This window comes from Lynx rufus, unplaced genomic scaffold (genome assembly GCF_022079265.1).
Source record: "Lynx rufus isolate CCGP_SWC_20201006 ecotype Redwood Valley unplaced genomic scaffold, mLynRuf1.p SCAF_14, whole genome shotgun sequence".
Classification (NCBI taxonomy): domain Eukaryota; kingdom Metazoa; phylum Chordata; class Mammalia; order Carnivora; family Felidae; genus Lynx; species Lynx rufus.
The window spans coordinates 19,679,059-19,706,325 of NW_025814828.1; the positions used below are offsets into that span (position 1 = coordinate 19,679,059).

Here is a 27,267-nt window from a genome sequence, read left to right on the forward strand (position 1 = left end):
AGCAAGGGATTTCAATAGACATTTCTCCAAAGACTATGCACAAATCCCCAATAAGCACCTGAAAGGGTACTGAACATCATTAGTCATTTGGTCAGTGCCAATCAAAACCACCATGAGATACTGCTTCACACACAATAGGAGGACTATAACCAAAACAATGTACAATACCAGCTGTTGAGTAGGATGTGGAGAAACCAGATCCCTCACACATTGCTGGTATAAATGTAAAATGGTACAGCTGCTTTAGAAAACACTTTGACAGGTCCTCAAAAAGTTCAACATAGAGTTCCCATATAGCCCAGCAATCCAGTCTTAAACGTATATCCAAGATAAGGGAAAACATATGTTCACACAAAAACTTGTACAAGAATGTTCACAGCACCATCATCCCTAATAGTCTAAAAGTACGAACAACCAGGGTGCCTGGCTGGCTCAGTGAGTAGAGCATGCGACTCTTGACCTCAGGTACTTCATGCCCCACGTTGGGTGTAGAGATTTAAATAAATAAACGAGGGGCGCCTGGGTGGCTCAGTCGGTTGAGCGTCCGACTTCAGCCAGGTCACGATCTCACGGTCCGTGGGTTCGAGCCCCGCATCGGGCTCTGGGCTGATGGCTCGAAGCCTGGAGCCTGCTTCCGATTCTGTGTCTCCCTCTCTCTCTGCCCCTCCCCCATTCATGCTCTGTCTCTCTCTGTCTCAAAAATAAATAAACGTTAAAAAAAAAAAATTAAAAAAAAAATAAAAAAAAATAAATAAATAAACGAATGAATGAGTGAATGAATGAAAGTATAAACAACCTAAAAACCCAACAATTTATGAATGGAGAAACAAAATTAGTACATCCATACAATGGAATATTGTTCAGCCATTAAAAGGAATGAAGTATCAATGCACGCTACAACACAGAAACCATTAAACTTTGTCGCAAACCATGAGTCTGGAGTTCTCTCTTGTCTAGCAAGAGAGCGGACACAGCACTGAATATGAGAGAAGCTAATGTCCAGGGGGAGACAAGAGCCCCGAGCAGGGGTTTCATCTCCACGTTTATTGAGCTCACAAGATATCACCCACGGGCGACTGTGAAGAAAACAAGATCTTACACACGTGAACGTGGAGAAAACAACCAACAATAATCATTTACTTGTGTGTGTAAGAAGCAAAGGGTCTGGGGGCGCAAGTGGAGTTTGTGATCAAAGTGCAATAGTATACTGGCATCATATGGAAAGTACTCGTGATCCCATTACAATATCTCACTAGCTAACCTCGGGCACTTTCGCCCAGTGGTGGCAGCTTTCCACCCTAAGCTTTTTTTCTAAACTGTTTATGTAAGTAGAACCTATTTCCCCACAAAGCTTAAGAAGCCACACACAAAAAGATAAATATTATGTGATTCTACTTATATGAGGCACCTGGAATAGTCAAATTCAGAGACCAAAAGTAGAATGGTGGTTTCCAGGGCCTGAAGGGAGGAGAGAATGGAGACTTATTGTTTAATCAGTATAGTTTCAATTTGGGAAGATGAAAAAATCTGAAGGCTACTGACGAATGCATAACAATGTGAATGTACTTACTGTCACTGAACTATACACTAAAAAATGGTTAAAATGGTATCGTTATGTATATTTTACCACAAGAAAAAAGGAATGAGGTACCAATATATGCTACAACACAGATGAACCTTGAAAGCATTATACTTAAGTGAAAGAAGCCAAAAGCAAAGGGACACATATTGTAAGATTCTATTTATATGAATAAGAAATGTCCAGAACAGGCAAATCTGTAAAGAGCAGAAGCAGATTAGTCATCACCAGGGGCTAGAGGGAAGGGAGTAATTGACTGCTAAGAGCTTAAAGTTTCTTTTGGGGGGTGATGGAAATGTTCTGGAATTAAATAGTGGTGAGCCCTACTACAAAGCTGTAATCATCAAGACAGTACGGGGTGCCCGGGTGGCTCAGTCAGTTGAGCATCCGACTTCGGCTCGGGTCATGATCTCGCAGTCTGTGAGTTCAAGCCCCACGTCGGGCTCTGTGCTGACAGCTCAGAGACTGGAGCCTGCTTTGGATTCTGTGTCTCCCTCTCTCTCTGCCCCTCCCCCACTCATGCTCTGTCTCTCTCTCTGTGTCAAAAATAAATTAACATTAAAAAAATTTTTTTAAAAGAAGTATGTTATTGGCACAAAAACAGACACATAGACCGATGGAATAGAATAGAGGCCCCAGAACTGGACCCACAAATGTATGGCCAATTAATCATTGACAAAGCAGGAAAGAGCATCCAATGGGAAATAGTGGTGAGCACAGAGCACAACATGATGGCTATACTAACAACCACTGAATTACACATTTTAAAATGATAAATTACATGTTTTATGAATTTTATCTCAAAAATAATTTGGACAAAAAGTCTTCCCCTAGAATGAGCAATCTAAGCACAGGACTGAAACTATCCTCTTCATGACTGAGCCTAAGAAATCACAAAGCATTCCTCCTGTCATATCCATAAAAAGTGAGTCCTAAGTCTAGCCCACATTCCTAATCAGGTTTTACATTTATATCATAAAACTCATGGCATAGCAGTTTCACAACATGGGAAAGGTATTAATGCCTCCCATCTGCAGATGAAACTCAGGCTCAGAGAGGTTACATACATTTCCCAAGGCCACAAGGCCAATAGGTGGCAGAGTTTCGACAGGAACCTAGAGTCGGCTGACTCCACAATCTGTGCCCTTGCCCTCCATCAATGGTGGTTCTTAACCAGACACACCACCTGTGAAACCCTAGATGACTTGGACCCCCCCACACACACAAAGGACCTCTTAAATAAACATTTCTAGGGCTTGGTCAGTACACTTGAATGTTTTTAAGCTCCCCAGGTGTTTCTGAGATGCATTCTATATATAGAACCACCCCCTCTGTGCCTGATGGGTTTTGTCTTATTAATCTGGACAGTTGACTCCAGCTGGATGGTCAGTGCCTTGGGGGCAAGGCCCCCACCACCAGCTCCTTTGTGACTGCCACTGTGACAGCATAGTGTCTGCCTACAAGAGGCAGGCAGGCAGGAAACATCATTGGACAGGGCAAGTGACACCCAGAATGCCAGTTGCCAAGGGATTCCAGTGAAACTAAGAGGAGCACAGCTGGTGCCTGAGAGCTGGCCGACCTGGCCACTCTCTCCAGTGGGCAGGAGGTTCGCTGGGGCCCACTTGGTGGGCAGCCCCTGCTGTCAACTGGGGCGCCTCAGCTCAGCCCAGAGCAGAGGTGCCAGGGCATAACACTCAAGTTTCCTCTCCCAGTTCTCAAACTAAGAGGCCCAACTTAGGGCCTAGAATGCTCTGAGGCTTGTTGGCTGATTGGCAGTCAACATGGATCACCGAAGCCGACCTCGGGGCATAGGCCTGAGCCGAATCCCTGGGAATCAGTCCCGAACCCCTCGGGCCCCACTCCCTTTCCACGTGGAACAGGAGGTCAGGGAAGGAGAATGGGAACAACGAGAGCAACCTCGTCAAAGGACTCCTGTCCACGGGCCGTCCGAAAGTCAAGACTTGCCAGACAACGTCATGGGTAAGGACAAGCTTCCCCAGACCCCCACCTCAGAAAAGGGAGGTGGCTTCATATTTCCCTCCTTTGCCCACAGGAAAGGGGTGTTGGGAAACAAAAACCAAAGCATACAACGGGCAGGACTGGGGTGAGAGAGGAGTCTGAAAGGGAAGGTTTCCTATCTGCCTCAAAGGGTTGTCACGAGGAGCAAAGATATAATATGTGAAAGTAACTGGAAACCAAGGCAGTTAGGAATAGGAGGTGTCATTCAGAAACTCAAGTGCTGTGCTCACTTTGGCAGCACACATACTAGTAAGTCAAGTGCTCACAAGAGTGCCAGGTGCCTTGGGAAACAGATGAATTCGTCATCAATTTCAACTCCAGGGAGCTGACAGTCTAGGAGAGGAAAGACAAACTGTTAGGATGGCTTCTGTGAGATTCAGAAGGATGACAAGAGTTCACAGGAAGACAGGACTCACAGGGGGCATAAGGGCTGCCAGTGGCCCCTGTCTTTCCTGTATACCTCGTGTCTCCTCCCCCCAGTTCTCACTTACCATCCTAGCAAATGGGTGAGTGATGGGGTTAATTGTCAGAGGATGGAACAACGCTGTGCTGGGAGAAAGGGTTCTCTGGGAACTTACCAAGTCTTAATTTTTAAAAATTATACACACCTTGAGACAAGCTTAAGTCACCTCTGTGCCCTTCCTGCTGAAAGAGTGCCTTTCCCACTGGAAAAGAATAAATAGTCTCGAGATACTGCTTTTCAGGTTAGACCTTTCTTCAAGTTTTCCCAGGACTTGAAAGGGATACAACAGGAGAGGGGAGTGATCACTATTCACCCAGCTCACTCCAAGGAAAAGGAAAGTAAATGTCTGTTAAAGGTATAAAATGCAAGCCATTCCAAAGCAGAATGGTTCATTTCAGCTTTTGGTGAGGAGACAGGATGGCGCGCGGTAGCGAAGCTTTGTGGGTTAGGTGGGTGCCAAAGGATGAGGATCTAAAACAGCGCTGACTGCAGAAGACCAGTCACCAGCTCACCAATGGTGGGAGACCATCTCCAGCGAAGCTTTCCGAAGACCTGGGCCTGCATGGATGAGCAATGCTGAAGGCAGGCGGGAAGGAGGGCAGGAAGACGGGAGACCACTCACCATGGACGCCACAAAGCAGTCTTCCTGGAGTTGGGCACCACGTGGCAGCCGAGGCCTGCCCCAGAGCACAAGCGCAAACACCCGCGGGAGTGCGGGAGGTGGGGGGGCGGGAGAAGGGGAGGGGCGGACAGGGGCAGGGGAAGGGACCGGGGGCCTGAAGGAGCAGCGGAGGGAGTAGGATGCCAGAAACCTTTAGCCCTATTCCCATCAAACTCAAACTCTTCCGAGGTATATAATAGGCGGGACTGGGGGTAAGGCTTGAGTTTGGAAAAATTAGGTTTCCTATCTGCCTCAAAGGACTGTCACAAGTAGCAGCTATAATATGCCAAAGCATCTGAAAACTAAGACTGTTGGGAACATTAGGGGTCATTTAGAAAATCAAGCGCTTACAATAGCAAATGGTCGCAGAGTGCCAGGTGCCTTGGGAAACAAAAGATGAATTAAACATCGATTTCAACCCCAGGGAGCTTGAGAGTGTAACAGAGGCAAAACACGGTGACTTCTGTGGGTTTCAGAAAGATGCCAAGAGCTCGCAGGAAAATAGACGGGATCCTCCTGTAATATGATGGGGTAATTATCAGAAGACGGAACAACACTGTGCTGGGAGAAAAGTCTGCTTTTCTGGGAACTTTTCAAGTCTTAATTTAAAAACAAAACAAAACACCTTTGAGACAACTTTAAGTCACCAAACCTCCGGTTTGCCCTTTCCTGCTTGAGAAGAGTAAAAGGCTAGATCTCTCTTCTCCAAGTTTTCTGGGGACTTAAAAGTGCTGCAGCTAGAGTGGATAGTCATGGCACTTTTCACAAACCCATCACTTCAAGGGAAAACCAAGTAACTGTTCGAAGTATAAAATGCGAGCCATTCAAAGGCAGATAGGTTAGTTTCACTTTAGGGTGGTGTGTGACGGTGAGGCTCTGTGAAAGAGATGGGCGTGGAAGGATATAGAAAACTGTACCGCGGAGGAGGGGGGCAGTGGCGCTTCAGGACCCTCACGCACGACGCCTCCGAGCGGCCTTGGTTCACAGAGTTGGGCTAAGTAAGCTCTCGGCCCCGGCCCGCCCTGGGGCGCAGGCGCAAACGCCGGCTGGGGGCGAGCAGGCGGGGCTGGAGCCCACGTGGCGGGGGGCGGGGGGCGGGGGGTGGGGGAGCGGGGAATAGGGCGGGTGCAGGGGGGCGGGAGGGGCGGAGCAGGTCTCGCGAGGCCGCGCCCCGACTCACGCGGGCGTCCGGCGCGGATTGTAGCCGCCTGGCGGCGGGGTAAGTCGCGCTCGCGCCTAGGGACGTGTGTTTGCGCTCGCGTGGTCATGGAGGCGCTGCCGCCGCCGCTAGCCACGACCACTCCGGCCTCTGGCCGGAGCCGAAGACTGCTCATGCTGCCCCTGCTGTTCTTCTTGCTGCCAGCCGGAGCTCTGCGGGCCTGGGAAGCAGAGGAGAGGCCCCGAACCCGCGAAGAAGAGTGTCACTTCTACGCGGGTGGACAAGTGTACCCAGGGGAGACGTCCCGGGTTTCGGCCGCTGATCACTCCCTGCACCTCAGCAAAGCCAAGAGTAGGTGGTGCCCCGCCAAGAGGGAGGGTAACGGGTGGCACAGGAAAGCGGGAGGTGGAGAGGGCCTGGAGACACGTGCACCCGTGTTTCGGTTGCCACCTGGGGGCCTGGCTTGGGCGGCACCCTCTAGGTGGCCTTAGGTCCCCCGGCGGGCCTGCCTCCCTGGGGGAGGGGGGACGGAGAGGGGTTCCCCGAATCAGATTTTGGAAGAAGTGGTGGTTACCCCAAAGCCGCAGATGAGGGAAGGAGGGGTGCCGAGTTTGTAGGCATCAGGATGTTGTGCAAACTGAAACGCTTCCTCAAACATCGAAAAGTGCCAGCAGCACATCGTGTCTATTTTCAAGCACTATTTCAGGGAAGAATATATTGAGAAGTTGAATAATGGTTCGCAGAAAGTTTAAACAGAAAAGTGATTGACCAAAATGCTCAGGAGAGCAAAACTTTCCTTTTTCTTTCTTCTTCTGTTATTGCATCTTATAAAGGAAATTAAAACCCACCTTCCCCAAAACCTGTATAGTTAATGGGTATTCTTTGTTTCTCAGAAATGAAGAGCTTGTTACAGGGTGTACTTTGGAGGCTCTTTGTAGGAAAACGGAAAAACCGAGGTTGGAAGTAATGCATTTGGGTTGATGATAAACCACGTGGCAAATTTGTGTCCTGCCAGTTTGGCTTTTGATTATTTGTATTTCTGTCCAGTGTACACAACTAATGACCACTTTCAGGAAGGACACGTCAGACTAAATAGATACTGAGAAAGTTGTGGCCTGCTGCATCTGGATGTTAAGACTGGCCAAAAAGAAGTGGCCAGGAGTTAAAGGATAAAGACTATGGCTTGCTTTTAAATAACCAGTTTTTACTATGGATCACTTGGCAATTCTGTAGATGTATATTTGGTTCCGTTACAGTCTGTTTCATGCCTGTATTCAGTGACAAAAGTGAAGCTTCACGATTACGAATCCCCAGTGTAAAACGGGATGTTGTTTTGACTTAGGATGGAGTGGGAGTGAGAAGTGAGAAAAACTCTTTTGCCTTCTTACACATTTGCAGTTCTTTCCTACTGAAAGTTAACAAAGGTACTTTTAGATTTTTATTTTTAAAAAGCCAGTCTTGCACTTTTAAAAATCAAAGTATTTACAAGTCCTGTTGCTTTTACTTGGTTTGGGAAGATATTTTGAAATATGTCAGTCAGTTAAGTATTTACTGGCATTACATAAATTTCCCATAAGAAACAAATCCCATCAAGGTCTGCTTATAGAAGCAAATAAATGGTAATAATAGATTTCTCTTTCCCTTTAAATAGATTTACTTTTTCAAAGTTTAGATGTTTGCCACATTTCCGTGTCACATGTAGGCTTATCTAGAATTAAAGCTATGAGGACTTTTACTCATAAAAGAATATTATAGAGCCATTAAATTTTAAATAATTTTGAATTAATTTCAGTAACATGAAAAGCCTTTCATGACTTACTATTCCCTCCCTTTTTAATTTTAATTCCAGTGTAGTTAACATACAGAGTTACATGTTTTCGGTGTACAATACCGTGATTCAACACTTTGCATATATTACTCAGTTCTCATTGCTGGTCCCTTTTTAAAATCAGGTGCAACATGATCCAAATTTGTGTGTTTAAAAAAGAATGGAAAAAAACACATCAAAATGTTAACAGTAGTTAAATTGATGGGGGATATGGGAAGAAGGAATTTAAACGTTCTTCTTTACTGCTCTGCACTTGCCAGATTCTTTGTTAACTCTGCCATTTATATTCCGGACAATTTTTGTTTTTTAACAAATACAAGGGGTTGCTTTGGGAATTCCATTTATAGATCTTAATAAAGTAATTGCAGTCTTTTTTGCCCTAGAAATTGATGAGTTTTTTTCTTTTGAACAGAACTTTCCCTATTTAGAGATGGCATGATACTACATATACAAAACCCTAAAGATGCCATCAAAAAAAACTATTAGAACACTGCAGTTCTTGAGTCAAAACCCCAAAATTTCCAAGATCAGAATTTTCAGAAAAAAATTATTTTTCAAATTTGGTTTTCCCTATCCTTCTCCTTCTCCTATCCACTTTTCCTTCTCCTATCCACTTCTCCCTTCTGGCCTTTACCGAATTAGATCAGGATATCTATATGAGGTAGGCTGCTGGCTCAAGATAAATCATCATGTGTTATATATTAACTTTGCAGAGAAATTCATCTTAAGTTTGTCTCTATTTTCAGAGTGATCAAAAGTGCTGACTATTGTTAAGCCTTACTTTCTAGGAACCTTATAGTCAAACTTGGAAGCAAGTATTGACTTCAGTGTATGTAATGGTTATGAAAGTTTAAGTGCCCTGTGAACGTGTTAACAGAAGATGAAGGTACGTCATGTTGGCTAGAATTACAGCATGCCCTTACAAGAGAGCAGCACAGACTGTTCAGTTTCTGTCAGGTCAGTTGAAACTGTTAAGGGGTGTCTCCTGTTTCAGAGCCCCCTGGGAAAATAATCCCATGGTCTGGGATTTTACACTTCTCACCTGACATATTTGCAGAGTGTGGCAGCAGGTCTTCTGTGTGTATGTGAGAAACTGGACAAACATTTACATGAGTACATCTAAAAGACTACCATTAGAAAAAGGATAATCTAATTATAAACTTGGAGGGGCTATATAGTGAAGCATCCAGTAGGGTTTAGTGCAGGGATGGAATATATGGGGTCTGTGAGCATAAATAGAAAGACAAAGTCTTGTGGCTCAGTCACTTAGGCATATGACTCTTGATTTCGGCTCAGGTCGTGGTCTCACAGTTAGTGAGAAGGAGCCCCGTGTCAGGCTCCAGCACAGAGCCTGCTTGGGATTCTCTCTGGCCCTCTCTGCCCCTCCACCGTTTGTTCGTTCTCTCTCTCTCTCTCTCCCCCCCCTCCCTCCCTCTCCCTCCCTCTCTCCCTCCCTCTCCCTCCCTCTCTCCCTTTCTCCCTCTCTCCCTCTCTCCCTCTCTCCCTCTCTCTCTCTCTGAAAAATAAAGATTAAAAAAAAGAAAAACAAAGTCTTTAGTTTCACTAACCTCCAACTGAAATTTAGCATTTCCTTCCATTATAAACATCAGCAACAAATCATATTAGCTTTAGCAGTACTTGCTTATACCTGTTGCCAAGAGAATCACAGATGTTCTTCTGCCACATCATTGTAGGTATCCTGAAACAAAATTTACGCTCATCATTATCTTGGACAGTTATGAGACCACTGCTAGATCTTGCAGTTTTAAAGTGTTAATGAAAGGGTACATGCATTACTATATCACCAATTTGCTTTTTATTATTTTCATCATTACATTTCAATGTAATTAGTTTCCTTTGTAATTCTATATATTTTGTTTTATGCATTCAATAACACTGTTCTTAGAAAAAGTCCATAAGCTTCACCAGACTGCTAAAGAGGTCCAAAGGTTTAGAATCCTTGATTTTTAGTAATTTCCTGAAGATGTCTTTCTGTCCTCTCACCGATTTTCTCATTGTTCCAGAACTTCATATATTTTTCTTTCTTAGTTTCCAAGCCAGCGCCTTATTGGGAAGGAACAGCTGTGATAAATGGAGAGTTCAAGGAGCTCAAGTTAACTGACTATCATGGGAAATACCTCGTTTTTTTCTTCTACCCCCTTGATTTGTAAGTAATACAGGTACAAGTAGTAAAACGTCAGTCATTATCAATCATTATTCGAGAACATCAAATAGAAATTATTTAATTTAGCTCTTGGTTCTTAAAAGGCAAGCCAAGATGAATTTTTTTCAAGAAGGTAACATTTGCCATGTATTTCAGACCCATAACCCACTGACCCCAATACGTTATACTTAAATCTACATGATTGTGTTATCGTAACGTAATCATTAAAGAAAGGAAAGCTTCTTGCTAAGGCAAGAAAATGAATATTTTAGAAAGCAATCAATAGCTAGACTTATGCCACAAGTCTGTTTAATGTATCTCTGTTAACTAGAAAATTAGCCCTTTACAATACTGATGCCATTTAACTATGATTTTATAATATTTATTCTTTGCTGTGTATACTGCTTTCCTGTGATTTGAATATTTTCCTGAAAATACTGCATATGCCTGAGGAATAATGCCTACTAATATAAATTATGGTTATTGGGGGGAATTTTCTCTTTAACTCTGACATTGAGTACTTTTTAGATAGAAAGTTGACTCAAATACTCTTTACAGCTATAGTCTTATCAATGATATAATTTTATCTGGAGTGTTTTTCAAATTCCATGAAAGTGAAGATACCAAAAAGAGAGTTGTCTTGAGTTTATCTTTTTCCTGTTTGAATATATTTTTTGGTTACAAAAAGTAGAAGTTTCTTCTGTCTTTGCCACTGTATATTAAGGTATTTTTTCCATTAGGACTAATCTAGAACTATATAAATAAAACCTTAACCTTACAGGGAGGATGTATTTCAGCTCATCTCTATAGGTGGTCCCTAGACCACAGGTCGGCAAACTGTTTCTATACTGGGCCACGTAGAAAATATTTTAGTCTTGTGATCTCTAGTGCAACTACTCAGCTTTGTCATTGTAGCACAAAAAACAGCCATTGACTACATATAAATGAATGAATATTGTCTTCTATTGAAAGTTTATTTACAAAAAATAAGATAAGCTGGATTTGGCCTGTTGACTGAAGTTTGCTGACCCCTTCTGTAATCCAAATAGGAAAAATTCTAAGGAAAATTAGTACATTGAGAATAAAACAAGTCATAAATCTGGATAATACATAATCTTTTAAATTAGTAAGAACTGGGGCGCCTGGGTGGCGCAGTCGGTTAAGCGTCCGACTTCAGCCAGGTCACGATCTCGCGGTCCGTGAGTTCGAGCCCCGCGTCAGATTCTGGGCTGATGGCTCAGAGCCTGGAGCCTGTTTCCGATTCTGTGTCTCCCTCTCTCTCTGCCCCTCCCCCGTTCATGCTCTGTCTCTCTCTGTCCCAAAAATAAATAAACGTTGAAAAAAAAAATTTTTTTTTAAATAAATTAGTAAGAACTTGCTTCTTTCTAATCAATTTGTATTGTGGCCTGACTAGCTACAATGTATGATGTAACTTAATTTCTAATAGAAGCCAGAAGTAGAAATTTTAATATATAAAAATGATAGGCCTACTAAATTCATGTTCTAAAAGGAATAAGTTAACACGTCTGTTGAATATATATGACGCTACACGTGAATTTTGAAATTAGTCTAACATAGCAGACAAATATCCTCTGTTTCTGCCAGTGTTACTTAAAACCCCATAATGAATAAGACATATAGAACATGATGTTACCAATGGCCTTCTGGGGCAAAGAGCTAAGATCATTTTTTTCTGTTTCTATGTAATGCCAGATTGGGCCTGGTTAGAAAGGAAGAATTCTCGGGCATTTGCCACAATCTGCAAGCACAGAAGTCATATACGTAACCCTTCAGTTTTCAGTCAGAACTTTTTCTCTGTCTTCACTAAGAAGTTGAATAAATGTGTCTCTACATAGCATTTCGTTGAATAATAGGAAGGAAAGCAGGGGCTGACCGTACCTACCTTTTGGAATATGTTAAAAATACATGTCATAGGAGCGCCTGGGTGGCTCAGTCAGTTGACCATCCAACTCTTGGTTTCGGCTCAGGTCATGATCTCATAGATCATGGGTTCGAGCCCTCCATCAGGCTCTGCACAGTGCAGAGCCTGCTTGGGATTCTCTCTCTCCCTCTCTCTGCCCCTTCCCTGCTTGTGCTGTCTCTTGTCTCTAAATAAATAAATAAATAAATAAATACTTTCAAAACAATACATATCAGGGTGCCTGGGTGGCTCAGTCAGTTAATCATCTGACTTTAGCTCAGGTCGTGATCTCACGGTTTGTGGGTTCAAGCTCCGCGTCAGGCTCTGAGCTGTCAGAGAGCCTACTTCGGATTCTGTGTCTCCCTCTCTCTCTGCCCCTCCCCCACTTGTGCTTCTCTCTCTCAAAAATAAAAAATTTAAAAAATATATATATCTTAGCCTAGGTTTCCAGAGATAACATCTACATTAGAACTGTCTGCTTTGCATGTGGCAGTTCTACATTTGAACAACTGAAACATTTGAAAAGCCTGCTTTGGGCTGTGGTAGGAATTTGTCCCCTAAGTCTGTGTTCTTCTAACTTTCTTGACCACGACACACAGTATGAAATACAGTTTTCATTGCCGCCCAATACACTGCATGTACATACAGGGTAACATTCAGTCTGTAAGCACCAGTACAGCCATGCTCATCACAGTACTGAAACACTTCCGTACCAGATGGTAAATAGCCACTTTCCCAGTCCCCTCCCACCTGGTCCCTTCAAGAAACCTCCAGAGCTAAAGCCAACTTTGAGTTAAGGTTATTAAATATTTTTAATATCACTCCTGAACACACATATATATGCACTTGTACATACATATGTTTCATAACACCCTTACTGTATATAATGTATTCTCGTATTTTCTATTCCACTTTTTTAAAATGTTAGTTAGAACTCAGTAAATTGGCTTCAGTATTCCCTACCATGGTTTGGAAAATAATACCCTGAGGTAATATTCTCTAAACATGCCCTTCTGACAACAGGATGGGGAGACAGGGTAGAAGAGGACCTTATCAAGAAAGGGAGGGGGATGGAAGAGATTTCCTCATCTCTAAAATAAACATCATGCATCTAGCTCATAGGGGTGGTATAGAAATATTTAAAAAAGGGAATGATGTAAAATTTGTATACATCTTTGAAAGCTATAAGGCACTATATAAATCATTGTTAAATAAAAGCAAATGAAGGGAGAGGAGGTGCTGCCGTAAGGGAGAAGGGGATACTGGTTGACCACCGATCCATTAGGTTATAAAAATACAGTTCATTGAGATGTAATTGGGAACTCTGCAATATACTTTTCTTAATTAAATGATATGTGATCAAATGACAGTCTTTTAGACAGCTGCATCTTGACAGTGTTCATATATAAAAATTGGTTTTTGTAAGATTTTATTTTTTTAAGTAATCTCTCCACCCAATGTGGGGTTCGAACTCACAACTGTGACATTCAGAGTTGCGTGCTCTACCAACAGAGCCAGCCAAGCACCCCTGAAGTTGTTCTTAATATGTGTTTTTATATGCTAAAGGTGTTTATAACAACTAAGTCATTTGAAACTTTAGGTACATGCGTATTTTGAGAATACTGATATTTTTTTTTTTTAACTTTCAGCACTTTTGTGTGTCCAACTGAAATCATCGCCTTTGGTGACAGAATTGAAGAATTCAGATCTATCAACGCTGAAGTCGTAGCATGCTCTGTCGATTCACAGTTTACCCATTTGGCCTGGTCAGTATCTTACACTTAGATTTGTAGGAAAAGGAATGGATTTACTTTTAAATTATGGGCAGACAAGTCTTAATGTGACAGGAATGTAGTTATCAGTTTGGAAGTAGAATTATCTGAGAGCTGCTAGTTCAATGAAGTTATGGTAAAAGTGCTTACAGATTTTAAAGGACATTTCCAGAGTGGAAAAAAAAAGTTCATTGCAGGGGCACCTGGGTGGCTCAGTCGGTTAAGCGTCCAACTTCCACTCAGGTCATGATCTCATAGTTTGTGACTTGGAGCCCCACGTCGGGCTCTGTGCTGACAGCACAGAGCTTGGAGCCTGCTTCAGATTCTGTGTCTCCCCGTCTCTTTCTTCCCCTCCTCCACTCACGCTCTCTCTCTCTCTGAAAAATAAATAAACATTAAAAAAATTTTTTCTTTAAATAAAAAAGTTCAGTGCAAAAGACATAATATCCATATGGTTTCAGCAGATATCCAATGGTTTCAGCAGAAACCACTGAAATGTATGATTACTTTATTATGACAAACTGGGTAGCCTTAAACTGGAAGAAAAAAAATTCCTTATAATTCCATTTTTCTCTTATATAGTTGTCTAATACTAAGTCAAACTCATAATAGTTTTTATAATTATTTTTCAAGAAGCAATGATTTTCTTGATTTTGTAAATAATTTTTTAATTCATTAAATGTGAAAAGGTGTTTCACCTAATTAATTGCAAAGAATTGTAAATTAAAATGACAAGAGATGCCATTTTTTTCCCTGATTGGCCAAGATTTCAAATATTGAAACATTTCATCCAGTGATGACAAAGGTGTCATTCTTTTCCCACACACACAGTAGGTTTAGCATTTCTGGAGAGCAATTAGGCAGTATGTTTTACAAGCTGAAATGTGTGTGTTTATGTGAATTTTGCATGTCCAAAATTCTGTGCACAAAATTTTATGCACAATAAAGATGGTACAGAAATATTTTTGGTTTTAAAAGTTAATATTCAATTCATTAAAGTGAAAAATTCAAAACATCTTTTTCTGTATTTATAATTATATATACACATATATAACTAAAATATTAATTGGTGCAGGAGCTACAATTTATATTTTCTTAAGTAATTATCTCAAGTATTTTTAAATGCAGTTATATATTTAATATATTTTATTTCCTTTATCTCAACTTTGACATAAAACTTCCAAAACTTAAGTAATAATTCTAGCAAATATATTTTAGATCCTTTTAAAATGTTTCTTTACTATTTTTTACTACTTAAAATGTTTCTTGGGGCACCTGGGTGACTCAGTCGGTTAAGTGTCCTACTTCAGCTCAGGTCATGATCTCACGGTCCATGAGTTCGAGCCCCACATCAGGCTCTGTGCTGACAGCTTAGAGCCTGGAGCCTGCTTCAGATTCTGTGTCTCCCTCTCTCTCTGCCCCACCCCTTCTTGCTCTCTCTCTCTCTCTCAAAAATAAACATTGAAAAAAATATTTTAAATGTTTCTTTACAATTTATAAACTGAATAAAATTTCACATTACACGTTTTCAATAGGAATCACAAAGCGAAAACCATGGGTTTAATTTGCTTTGTCACTTCTGTAGTAATTCTAAATCTTTGTAGGTTCCAACACAAATCCACTAAGGAAAAACTTATGTCATCCCAAATAATTTGGCATTGGTTTCTCAAGGAATTTGGGGGGATGCAGTCTCAGCTGGATAGGATTCATATCAACCAGAAATTTCTACTTGGGTATCGGAACTGGGGCTGCAGACATCTGAAGCAGTATTTCCCTGTTTTCCAGCTGCTATGTCAGTGCCTTCCCATTGGGACACCAGCTGACTTTCCCTGGTTTCAAAAGAATACTTAAAAAAAAAAAAGAATACCTAAATCTGAAGGTTGATGTGTCTGACTTTGTAACTAACTTACTTTGCTGCTTTAAATGGACTTTGCATTTCTTTGTGTCTAAGAATATTAAAATATTATCTAGTTTTATTGTTCTTCTCAAGGTTTTGTCTTGTGATCACAATTCTAAGGTTATACTTAGGACAGTGTATATCCTTTGATCCATCAGTTCCTCTTCTAGGAATTAATCAGACAGGTGTACAAAGCTGAGAATACAGAAATGTTTCCGGCAGTGTTTATAAAAGCAAAAGAAAAACTGAAACAGTTTAAATGTCTACGAATATAGATAAACAAAAAACACTGTGTCAACACATTAAAAATGTGATATGTATCTCCATATTTAGTGTTTAAAAGAAATGAACATATTAACTGGGGAGTAAAGGCAAAAAATAGAATGTATATTAGCCTGTTTTCATTAGAGAAAGAATGTGTGTGTTGTGCGTTCATTCATTTGTATGTATCTGCAGAGAAAGAGTGCTGTTTGGATACATGCCATTTGCTTAGCTCTGAGAGGTAAATGTTCTGTTTGTTACAGGATTAATACCCCTCGAAGACAAGGAGGACTTGGGCCAATAAAGATTCCACTTCTTTCAGATCTGAATCATCAAATCTCAAAGGACTATGGCGTATATCTGGAGGACTCAGGCCATACTCTTAGGTACCTTTCAGTGGTTTTATATTAGGACAAATCCAAATATATTTGTAATCCTCCTTAAAATGGAGTTAGAAGATGCAAGGCAAGAAGTATTATTTGCTCTATTTGCAAAAATGTTGTAGTGTTTTATTTTTTTTTTCAACGTTTATTTATTTTTGGGACAGAGAGAGACAGAGCATGAACAGGGGAGGGGCAGAGAGAGAGGGAGACACAGAATCGGAAACAGGCTCCAGGCTCTGAGCCATCAGCCCAGAGCCCGACGCGGGGCTCGAACTCCCAGACCGCGAGATCGTGACCTGGCTGAAGTCGGACGCTTAACCGACTGCGCCACCCAGGCGCCCCTGTAGTGTTTTAAAATAATTGGCGAGTGCCCTACTTAAACTCTGTGAGTTATCATAGACTGTTAGAGCTGGAAACTCTGTCATTTCACAGATAAACAGATTCATAGAATTCTATGAACTTAGCCAAAGTTAAATAATTAATGGCAGAGCCCACACTCGAACCCCAGTACCCAAACTCCTTATGTTTCTTTCTCCTCTTTTCTATTTCTAAAATGACGCCAGTAATGGTTTTTCCAAATACAAGTATCCTAGTATTTAACAGGCTTGTGCCTTGAGGAGTGGGAAAAATTAAGAAAACACCACTGTAAGTCTTTGAAAAAAGGGCAACTTTAGAACAGCTGTGATTTTGTTATAATTATAGTGTCAATTTGCATTGCAGTGAGAATAGTTTCTTTTTTAAAATGTTTATGTGAAGATGTCAGTATTTTATAATCCTCTGTTTTTTATAACAGCTTTATGGAGATGTAATTCACACACAACTCACCCATTTAAAGCATACTATTCCGGGGTTTCTAGTCGACCCAGAGAGTTGTGCAGCCATCACTACAGTCAATTTTAGAACATTTTCATTACTCTAAAAAGAAACCCCACACCCCTTAGCAGTTATTCTCCCTTTCCCCAGTCCCCCCACCCTGGCCCTGGGCAGCCAACCACTTACCTACTTCATGTCTCTATGGTTGCCTATTCTGGACATTTCATATAAATGGAATCCTACACTGTGTGCTTTTTTATGACTATCCTCTTTCACTTAGCACAATGTTTCCAAGGTTCCTTCATATTATATCATGTGTCACTACCAATAGTTTCTTTTTTTCTACTCGCCAAGTCTTTAATATTTTCTCCTTTCATAGTTTATTACTAAGTTAATTCACAGAAAGTAAAATGCCACTAAAAAGATTGAAGCTGTTTTAAAATTTGGAATTATTTAGGGACGCGTGGGTGGCTCAGTCGCTTGAGTGTCCGACTTCGGTTCAGGTCATGATCTTACAGTTCGTGAATTCGAGCCCTGTGTCGGGCTCTGTGCTGACAGCTCGGAGCCTGGAGCCTGCTTCAGATTCTGTGTCTCTCTCTCTCTCTCTCTCTGCCCCTCCCCGGCTCCTGCTCGCTCACTCACTAGCTCTCTCTCTCTCAAAAATAAACATTCAAAATAATTTTTTTTAATTTGGAATTCTTTGAATACTAACCGAGTAAAATTATCTAATACTAGCTATTTTGTAGTTTCTTTTTACGTTTTTTATTTTCATCAAAGAAATACGTGCGCATAGTTTTTAAAAGTCAGGGGGCGCCCCGGTGGCTCAGTCGGTTAAGCGTCCGACTTCAGCTCAGGTCATGATCTCACGGTCCGTGAGTTCAAGCCCCGCGTCAGGCTCTGTACTGACAGCTCAGAGCCTGGAGCCCGTTTCAGATTCTGTGTCTCCCTCTCTCTCTGACCCTTCCCTGTTCATGCTCTGTCTCTCTCTGTCTCAAAAATAAACATTAAAAAAAATTTTTTAAAAAAAGTCAGATTGTCTTTTTTGTTTGTTTATTCATTTTTGAGAGAGAGAGAGCATGAGCAGGGGAAGGGCAGAGAGAGAGGGAGACACAGAATCTGAAGCAGGCTTCAGGCTCTGAGCTGTCAGCACAGAGCCCTATGCGAGGCTCAAACCCACGAATCATGAGATCATGACCTGAGCCGAAGTTAGACGCTCACTGACTGAACCACCCAAGCACCCCAAAAGTCAGACTGTCTTAAGCAACAATCCCCTCCCTACTCCTAGTGCTGCTTCTGGAGGAAACTGCTTTCAATTCTTTAGCTACTGCTTTTACTATTTATCTCCATACTTCCAACTCCTGTACTTTTTCTGAATTTATCAATTTTGACATTATTTATAATGGTAAATAGTACTTTCTTACACCATCCCCAAACTTATCTTTCCGTGTAATATGTGGTAATTGTGGATTAAGCCAGTATTTATTTTTTTTATATAAGTATTGTTCACTGCTAAGCTCTTTTTAAATTTTTTTTTTAACGTTTATTTATTTTTGAGACAGAGAGAGAGCATGAACGGGGGAGGGTCAGAGAGAGGGAGACACAGAATCGGAGGCAGGCTCCAGGCTCCGAGCTGTCAGCACAGAGCCCAACGCGGGGCTCGAACTCACGGACCGCAAGATCATGACCTGAGCCGAAGTCGGCCGCTCAACCGACTGAGCCACCCAGGCGCCCCAGTTCACTGCTAAGCTCTTAAGTGTAGTGTCCTAGGGTTTACATTTCCCCTCTATTAAACTTTTTGTTATTTTATTGTGGCTAATAAACTACTACTTTTTTGTTTCATTCGTTTAGTTTTCTATATACCTATCACTAATTCTTCCTAAACTTCCCAGCTAGTTGTAACCACTCTAAATACTACATTTTTCATGTCATTTGTTTTTCCTGGAAACCTCCATCCTCCTGTTTGAGTTCAGACTGACCACTCTCTAGACCTGCTCCACAGCTGCTGTCGTAGCGCTTTGCGCACCAGCATCCTGGGAATTTGCTTCGCTTCTTCTCTGTTGGATGCCCACTTTTTAGGCTCCCATGCCTGACTTCTTTATTTAATCCCTCTTTTTTTGCTGAAGCACATCCTCATAGCTTCCTAATAAAAGGTCATTGGACCGGCGCCTGGGTGGCTCAGTTGATCGAGCATCTGACTTTGGCTCAGATCATGATCTCACAGTTCATGGGTTTGAGCCCTGCATCAGGCTGTGTGCTGACAGCTCAGAGCCTGGAGCCTGTTTCGGATTCTGTGTCTCCCTCTCTCTCTGCCCCTCCCCCGCTCACACTCTGTCTCTGTCTCTCTCTCTCTGTAAAATAAATAAACATTAAAAAATATTTTTAGGGGCGCCTGGGTGGCGCAATCGGTTAAGCGTCCGACTTCAGCCAGGTCACGATCTCGCGGTCCGTGAGTTCGAGCCCCGCGTCGGGCTCTGGGCTGATGGCTCAGAGCCTGGAGCCTGTTTCCGATTCTGTGTCTCCCTCTCTCTCTGCCCCTCCCCCGTTCATGCTCTGTCTCTCTCTGTCCCAAAAATGAATAAACGTTGAAAAAAAAAATTAAAAAAATATATATATTTTTAAAAAGGTCATTAGAAGGTAAAATACTTGAGGACTTCCATTCCTGAAAATGTTTTTATTCTGCTCTTGTGCTTGATTAACAATTTCACTAGGTATAGAATTCTAGATTGAAAGACATTTGAAAGCATTGCCCTGCTACCTTTGGTTTCTGAGGTTCTTATTGAGATACATATTGTCATTTTAATTTCTGATTTTTTTATAAAAATGACCTATCTGTTCTCTGAGGAAGAGACATATGTATATATTATACCAAATATGGCAAATGTCTTAGTCTCAAAGTCTACAAAAGATAAAAATTTGCAAAATTAAAAGAGAAAACAGAACTCGAATTTGCTACCAAAGAAAGGGCAGGTTTGTTTCTCTGTGGTGTGTGTTGGTATGATGTATATTACAGAAGTAAGCTCAAAATTTCAGCTCAGGCTCACTTACTTCAGAATAGACTTCATCACCATTGACAACCGTTTTCTACCGTAAAAGTAGCTACACGAAAGAACACCCATATGAATAGTAGTTAATAGTTTTGTCCCCACATTTGGCCAAGTTGACCTAGTCCAAGGAGACAGCTATAGTTAGTTCAGACTTCCTGGTGCTCATTAAAAGAATGTATCGTAGGATAAGCAGGAACATTTTAGTTATGTTTAATATGATTTTGAAATAAAGTTTCACGTAAGAGGTATATAATTCTGTGTATTTCTATTAAAAATAGTTGTTATTATTTTTAATACTCATACACAAACAATTAGCCCTACTAACCTGAGATCTTTCTCTAAACCAAGTATTGGGTTGTAATCCATATTGACTGAAATAAAGACAATAGTCCTTTGGAAATTTTTGTTTTTCTCTAGTCTGCTTTAACTCTTGCAACACCACTCCATTTTGGCAGGTCTTTTAGGTTAAACTACTCAATTATTCCCTAGGCCATTAAAGTGAGTCACACATATAGAGATTTAGAGGGAAAGGTAACTTTGGTGACTCTGTCTTTTTCCACCATTGAAAAAGGAAATACAAAGACGTTCTAAAGAGTCAGAGATAAGAAAGATGGATCACAGGTTCACCCAGAGGAAGACTTTGCTATGTAATTTCATAATCTCACTTACAGTGCAGTAAAATCCCAAACCTAGTACTTGTGAAGATTTGACTGGAAATACAACAGTCCATTTCAAAGACAAAAACAAATTTCTAAAGCTACCATTTAACAATGATAATCCCAAATTATACAGTAGGTAAGTGTGGGGGGCAGGGGGGTGCTGTATTTGCCTGTGTTTTTTGTACCAGTCAGGAAGATAGGTAGCATGTTATTGGTTCTGTATAACTTCCTTCTGTGTGGATGGCACAGGGATTCACATGAACTAATACTTGTCTTAATTGAGATTGAATGACCTCACCTGTACCACCCTTGTGTCTTACAGAGGCCTTTTCATTATTGATGACAAAGGGATCCTAAGACAAATTACTCTGAATGACCTTCCTGTGGGAAGATCAGTGGATGAGACACTGCGTTTGGTTCAAGCATTCCAGTACACTGACAAACATGGAGAAGGTACCCTTTCCTTCTAAACATCTTAGCCTTTTGATTTTTTCATTTGAGAGATTATGGCATGATTAATTTTGTTTCTTACTCAAAAAGTAATGTGGATGGTTCCAAAGTCTTCTGATTGTTTTCAAATTATTACCTGATATTTTGAGCAGATCCATTTATTATTTAAAGTGCTTTTAGCAAAATATCACTAATATATTCTACTTACAGGGTAAAATGCAAAAATATTCATTATTTGCACAGTCCTTTTGGATGGGCTCAAAGAGAAAAGTTTCTGCTACTGCAATTTTTCAAATTAGGTTTCTGTAAACTTTAAAATGTGCCTGTCTGGCAGTATTTAGTAATACAGGTTTTATTTTCATGTTTACATGATTTGATTTAGCTTTGTTCCTCAGCTATTCGGTATCACACCAGTAATCTAGAAGTTTATCCTTTCACTGCACGTGTTTGCAGTAGCTAAATAGAAAAGGTCAGATTTTGCTAAAGTGGAACATATGTTACACATTCCTTTCCAAAGTGTAACTCAGTGCCTGGATAAGGGTGCATTTCACAGAAAGGGGAAATCCCACTTTCCTAGTAATTTTAAACTCTCATTTGGCAAACAGCACATTATGACATCACTACAAAATACTGCAGAAAACAGAAGAGAAGCTTATATTGGAAGTTTCGGTAAATTCAGAGAAATTTTTGCCATGCCCCAACCTTTCAGTTCACCAGATTCCCAAACCTTCCAACTTTATTAGAGGAATGCTCAACTTGGTTTCTTATAGTGTACATGTAACTAGACAAAATTGGCAAAAATGGAAATAGATGAGCTACCTGCTTATAAACTCCGTGACTGAAATTCCTTGGTGCAAACAGGTAAGCTAACAGTAGTCAGGTGTTCAGTGGCCTAGAAACGTTCTCATTATTATAGGCTCCATTTTCAGTTTCATTTTGGAAAAACAAAAGCCAAGAGTTGTGAAGAGAAGTGAAATCTGTTTTTAACCTTTTTGCCAATTTTTGTTCCTTTCAGTCTGTCCTGCTGGTTGGAAACCAGGTAGTGACACAGTAAGTCAAACATTTTTCTGTTAAGGGGATAGGTGGGGGAAAAAAAATGCCAACCTTACGGTAATCTCTCCTTGTAATAGAACTATCTTGATTTTGTAAATGAAGTAAATATTAATAGACAGAAATCATAAGAGTACAGGCATTCTTTGGACTATAGAGAGAGTGGCTGAAACTGCAGAAAGCAGAATACGTGATTTAATGCTATGAATTTTAAAGCCAAGTATCCAGAGAAATACACCATTAAAAAAAGGGAACAGTGGAGACCTGGTAGAATAAATTCAGAGGTCTTAGAGATCATAAATGGAATTTCTTCCTACACATTATGGGCAAAGAATATAGTCACAAGCAAAACCTTTCTGTCTATAGTAAAAACTTTTGAGAAAATCTGGCTTAAATAACATTGAAGCTAATGCTTCTCTCCTTATCATTTGAAGGAAGATCGAAACAGGTATATCCTTACATTTAGGGAGGCTATATAATTTATAGACAATCCCTGAAGTAGTCTCTGGCCAAAATAAAATTTGGACACATTTTAAAAAGTCTGAACTTTTTAAAAATAACATGTTTATCTACTAAAGATCAACAGTTTTATACAAACTATAGTTAGGAAACTGACAAATACTAGAGCATTGGAGGAAGAAATCATTATCTTAGGATAAAAGAAAAATACAGATCCGTAAAACTTTCTTCTTTAGCACACCAACAAAAAAGTACTATTCATCCTAGACAATGAGAGGTAGAAATTCACTCTATAACCTAACTCAGATTGAGTAAAGTAACATTTCACTGATTTTGAACCTGTTTTTGATGGGTTTGCAAAACAGCATTGCCTTTGGGGATCAGAGTTAATGTTATAGTACAAATTTATTTAGAGTACAATTTATTTACACAGATCTGATGGATCTCAAAGATAGATATGAAATTAGGCATTAAAGGTACTTTGAGCACTAGGTACTTTAGTCATCAGGTTAGTTTACAGTTATTGATTGTGAGGCTTACAGATAGAAATATGAATCAGAAGCTGCAGGTGTCACCTGAGAAGCCTTAGAAAGCATTTCTGGATGGATTTTCAAAGTAGGGGGCATGTTCCCCTGGACCTGTAGCAAAACCAACAGTGAGTGATGAATAACATCACCGTCAATCACAGGCATGTACTGAGATCAGCAAGAACTTCCAAGAAGTACAAATTAACTACGAAGGGTATTTAGAGGATGAGTATTTTACATTTCAGAAAACATACTGACTATCCACTTGATCAAGTTTTAGAGGGTCCACAAACCCTCTGAGAATGTGATAAAAACCATGAGTTATGTTATCACATACTGTGTTCGGGCATTCTTTTTTTATTCTCAGCTTTATTGAGACATATTTGACGAATAGAATTATATATATTTAAACTGTATGAGTGATGATTTGATATATGCATACATTGTGAAATTGTTACCACAGTCTGCTTAATTGACAAATCCATCACCTCACAAGATAACCTTCTTTCATGTGTGGTGAAAACGCTTAAGGTCTACCCTCTTAGCAAATTTCAAGTACACAAAACAGTATTACTAACTATAGTCACTGTGTTGCATATTACATTTTTAGAACTTATCTTAAAACTGAAGGCTTGTACCCTTCGGTTGGCATCCCCCCATTTCCCCCACCCCCAGCCCAACAACCACAATTCTACTCTGATTCTACGAGCGTTCTTTGAACAGACATTTCTGGAGCACCTGCTGTATGGCAACTATTCAAACTATTACAATGGGCAGATGGTATTTATTAGTGAATACCATAGCCAAAGTCCACCCTTGGAGTTACATTCTAACGCTAATTTTAGATTATGGCAAATGCTTTGAGAAACACGATGATGAGAGTTGATGGGGTAGTGTCTGGCCTGGGGGATTAAGTGGTCAGGAAAGACTTCAAAGATGACATTTAAGTTGAAATGTGAGTGAACAGACGGAGTGAGTGAAGCATAGAGCAGTGCAGAAAGAAAAGCAAGGGCAAGTCCCTGAGGCCAGGAACCAGCTTAGCATGTTCAGGAAACATAAAGAGGGCCTGTGTGGCAGGAATTGGGTGGGCTGCAAGGAAGGAAATAGGGACACCGGTGTCACGTGCCATGGAGAATTGGAACACAGTGAAGTAAGTGACAAATGTGTCCTCTTTGGTGACTGTGGTGATGGTGGCAGCTAGTTTGGGGTAGTTTGAAAAGAGATGAATTTTTCCTGTGTCCCCGTCAGTTCTCACCTGTGTATCGCACAGGCCTCCTGATGGGTTGCCCTGACCTCAGGTTCTCTTCCCCCTAGAGCATGTCGCTCTCTAAAGCAGACTCTTAGCAGCCCTCCAGGACTCGTGGGCCCAACTTCACATACTTGGCATTGTTCTTATCTAGCAGCCTGTCGCAGGCCCTCTTCCCTACGGTGCACGCACGCACGCACGCTGTGCTCCCGCGGTGTGACACCACTCAGTGTGTCCCAAAATAAGCCCTACTTTTTCACACCTGTGTGCCTTTGCTCAGCTCTTTAGCCTGGAATAGCTTCTCCCTTCTCCAGATTATTCTCGTCTTTCGAGACCCACATAAATGCCACCTTCACTCTGACGCCTTCCTTGATGCCATCTCAGCCTCCATTCAGTCACGGCCTGTGTCATACGTGATCATATTGTGCGTTGCAGCAAAAGCTGTCATGTACACGCACATCTTCCCCACATGGTTGTACAAGCCTCAAAGGCGGGAACTTTAATGTCCTTATCCTTGTACACCCCACTGCCCAGCACACTACTGGCACAGAGTAGTTATTCTACAAGTACTTACAGATTGAATATAAATGCAGAGACGTTATATATTGGCAAACACAGAATACTTGAAATGATGCCTGAAAAATTAGGTAATATTTATTATATGCTGAAGAAAAATTCTGAAGAAAATGCGTATAAAACTACAGTAAACTGATTACAATAGGTTACTTTTTGTACAGAGATAGATGTACTTGACCTGTAACTATCAAATAACATAGTTAATGTGAGGTCAAATTATATTGGAAATTTCAAAAAAATCTAATCTTCTAAGGCTGTGATGCTTTTAAAGAGGGAACATTTTTTTTCTTTCAGAGTGTTTGTACATTCACTGAATAGTTATTGAAGGTAATACTTCATGTCATATTTGAGTATTTTTTTTTTACTTTGCAGTTTGAGATTCAAAGGTTGCAATTCCAAACCTCCAGGAAATCCATTTGACAGATACAAAATGTGTAGTATATATACAATGGAACATTAGTCATAATAAGAATGAAATCTTACCATCTGCAAGAACATGGATGGACCTAGAGGGTATTATGCTAGTGAAATAAGTCAGAGGAGGACAAATACCATGAGATGTGTGTGTGTGTGTGTGTGTGTAAAATCTAAAAAACAAAAGCAAAAAAAAAACAAAAACAAAAAACAAAAAAACAGAAACTCATAGATACAGAGAACTAATGACTGCCAGAGAGGACAGCAGTAGGAGGATGGACAAAATACATGAGGGGGATTAAGAAGTAGTCTTTCAGTTATAAAATAAGTCATGGGGATGAAAAATACAGCATAGGGAATATGTCAGTAATATTGTAACAACTGTGTATGGGGACAGATGGTAACTAGACTTGTGACATTTCATAATGTATATACTGAATCACTATGATATACACGTGAAACTAATACACTAACTTAATATACTAATAATTTAATACACATACTCTTGTATGTCAATTATTTTTAAGAAAATGAAAAATTAAAAATCCATTTGAACACACTGCTGCCTTTCAGGTTGTGGCATACTCACATTTCATCAGCAGATGACTTTAAAAATACATTAACATCTGGGCGCTTGGGTGGCTCATTCGGTTTAGTGTCTGACTTCAGCTCAGGTCATGATCTCACATTCATGGGTTCAAGTCCCGCATCAGGCTCTGTGCGGACAGCTCTGGAGCCTGCTTCAGATTCTGTGTCTCCCTCTCTCTCTTCCCCTCCCCTGCTTGCACTCTGTCTCTCTTTGTCTCTCAAAAAAGACAAAAAATAAAACATGAAAAATAAATTTAAAAAAATACATTAACATCTGTAGCCATGCTCCCTTAATGTGTTTGACTTAATTAGATCAAACCTGAAGATGTCATGAAAGCCTGGTGGCCAAGAGAAGATCTGTAAGTAAATTGGGGGATGCTTGAGTACAGATGTTAATTTATTAACAAATTATTTGCCTTTTTGGATAGCTGAGATTAGTAGTTAGGACAAATCCAGTTTTTCCTTATACATGATATAATCTGGGACACAAAAATCATAGTTTATCTTTTTTAGTGAAGAGATGGGCAACTCATGCCAGACTACTAATGATGCACTTTGGCTTTTAAAATGAGTAATTTGCAGATACCAATTTTAAGAGATGTATGTACCCCTGTGTTCACTGCAGCATTATTTATAATAGCCACGAAATGAAAGCAACTTAAGTATCCATCAAGAAATGAATGTATAAGGAAGATGTGGTGTGTATAAAGACAATGGAATATACTCAGCCATTAAAAAGAATGAAGTCTTTACATTTACAACAACATAGATGGTCCTAGGGGGTATTATGCTAGTGAAATAAGTCAGAGAAAGACCAATACCGTGTGGTTTCACTTCTATGTGGACTCTTTAAAAAGCAAAACAAATGAACAAACAAAACCCCAGACTATTAAAAATAGAGACCAAACTGGCAGTTGCCGGAGGGGAGCTGTGTTGGGGGATGGGCAAAATAGATGAAGGGGATTAAGTGGTACAAACTTCCAGTTATACAATCCATAAATCACAGACATGAAAAGTACAGCACAAGGAATATAGTCTATAACGTAATAATTTTGTGTGATGACAGATGGCAAGTAGACCTCTTGTGGGGATCATTTCATAATGCATAAAAATATCAAATCGCTATGTTATATACCTGAAAATAACAGGATACTTTATATCAATTATACTTCAACAAAAAATAACATTTTTAAAATGAATAATTTGCTTTTCTTTTAACAGATAATTCCAGATCCAGCTGGAAAACTGAAGTATTTTGATAAAGTCAACTGAAAAATACTTCCTCACGTTACCATGCTCGACAATTCTCAGTAAAGCTCACCGTTTTACTACCA

The 27,267-nt window shown here is 40.4% G+C and overlaps 1 protein-coding gene across 1 annotated transcript; it reads left to right on the forward strand.

Moving 5' to 3' along the window:
* Positions 1–5,929: 5,929 nt before the first annotated feature.
* PRDX4 (peroxiredoxin 4) lies at positions 5,930–27,267 on the forward strand. The gene is made up of 7 exons (XM_047076001.1): positions 5,930–6,232; positions 9,759–9,876; positions 13,444–13,560; positions 15,988–16,110; positions 20,946–21,076; positions 22,089–22,123; positions 27,155–27,267. The coding sequence occupies exons 1-7, from the start codon at positions 5,989–5,991 to the stop codon at positions 27,203–27,205; spliced, it is 819 nt and encodes a 272-aa protein (XP_046931957.1). The 5' UTR covers positions 5,930–5,988; the 3' UTR covers positions 27,206–27,267.

Bases quoted from the DNA above. Each gene is read 5' to 3' on its own strand.
- PRDX4 (XM_047076001.1), top strand. From the start codon at position 5,989: ATGGAGGCGCTGCCGCCGCCGCTAGCCACGACCACTCCGGCCTCTGGC. The intron at 9,877-13,443 runs GTAAGTAATACA...TTTAACTTTCAG, and splicing joins TTCTTCTACCCCCTTGATTT to CACTTTTGTGTGTCCAACTG. The intron at 22,124-27,154 runs GTAAGTCAAACA...TTCTTTTAACAG, and splicing joins GGAAACCAGGTAGTGACACA to ATAATTCCAGATCCAGCTGG.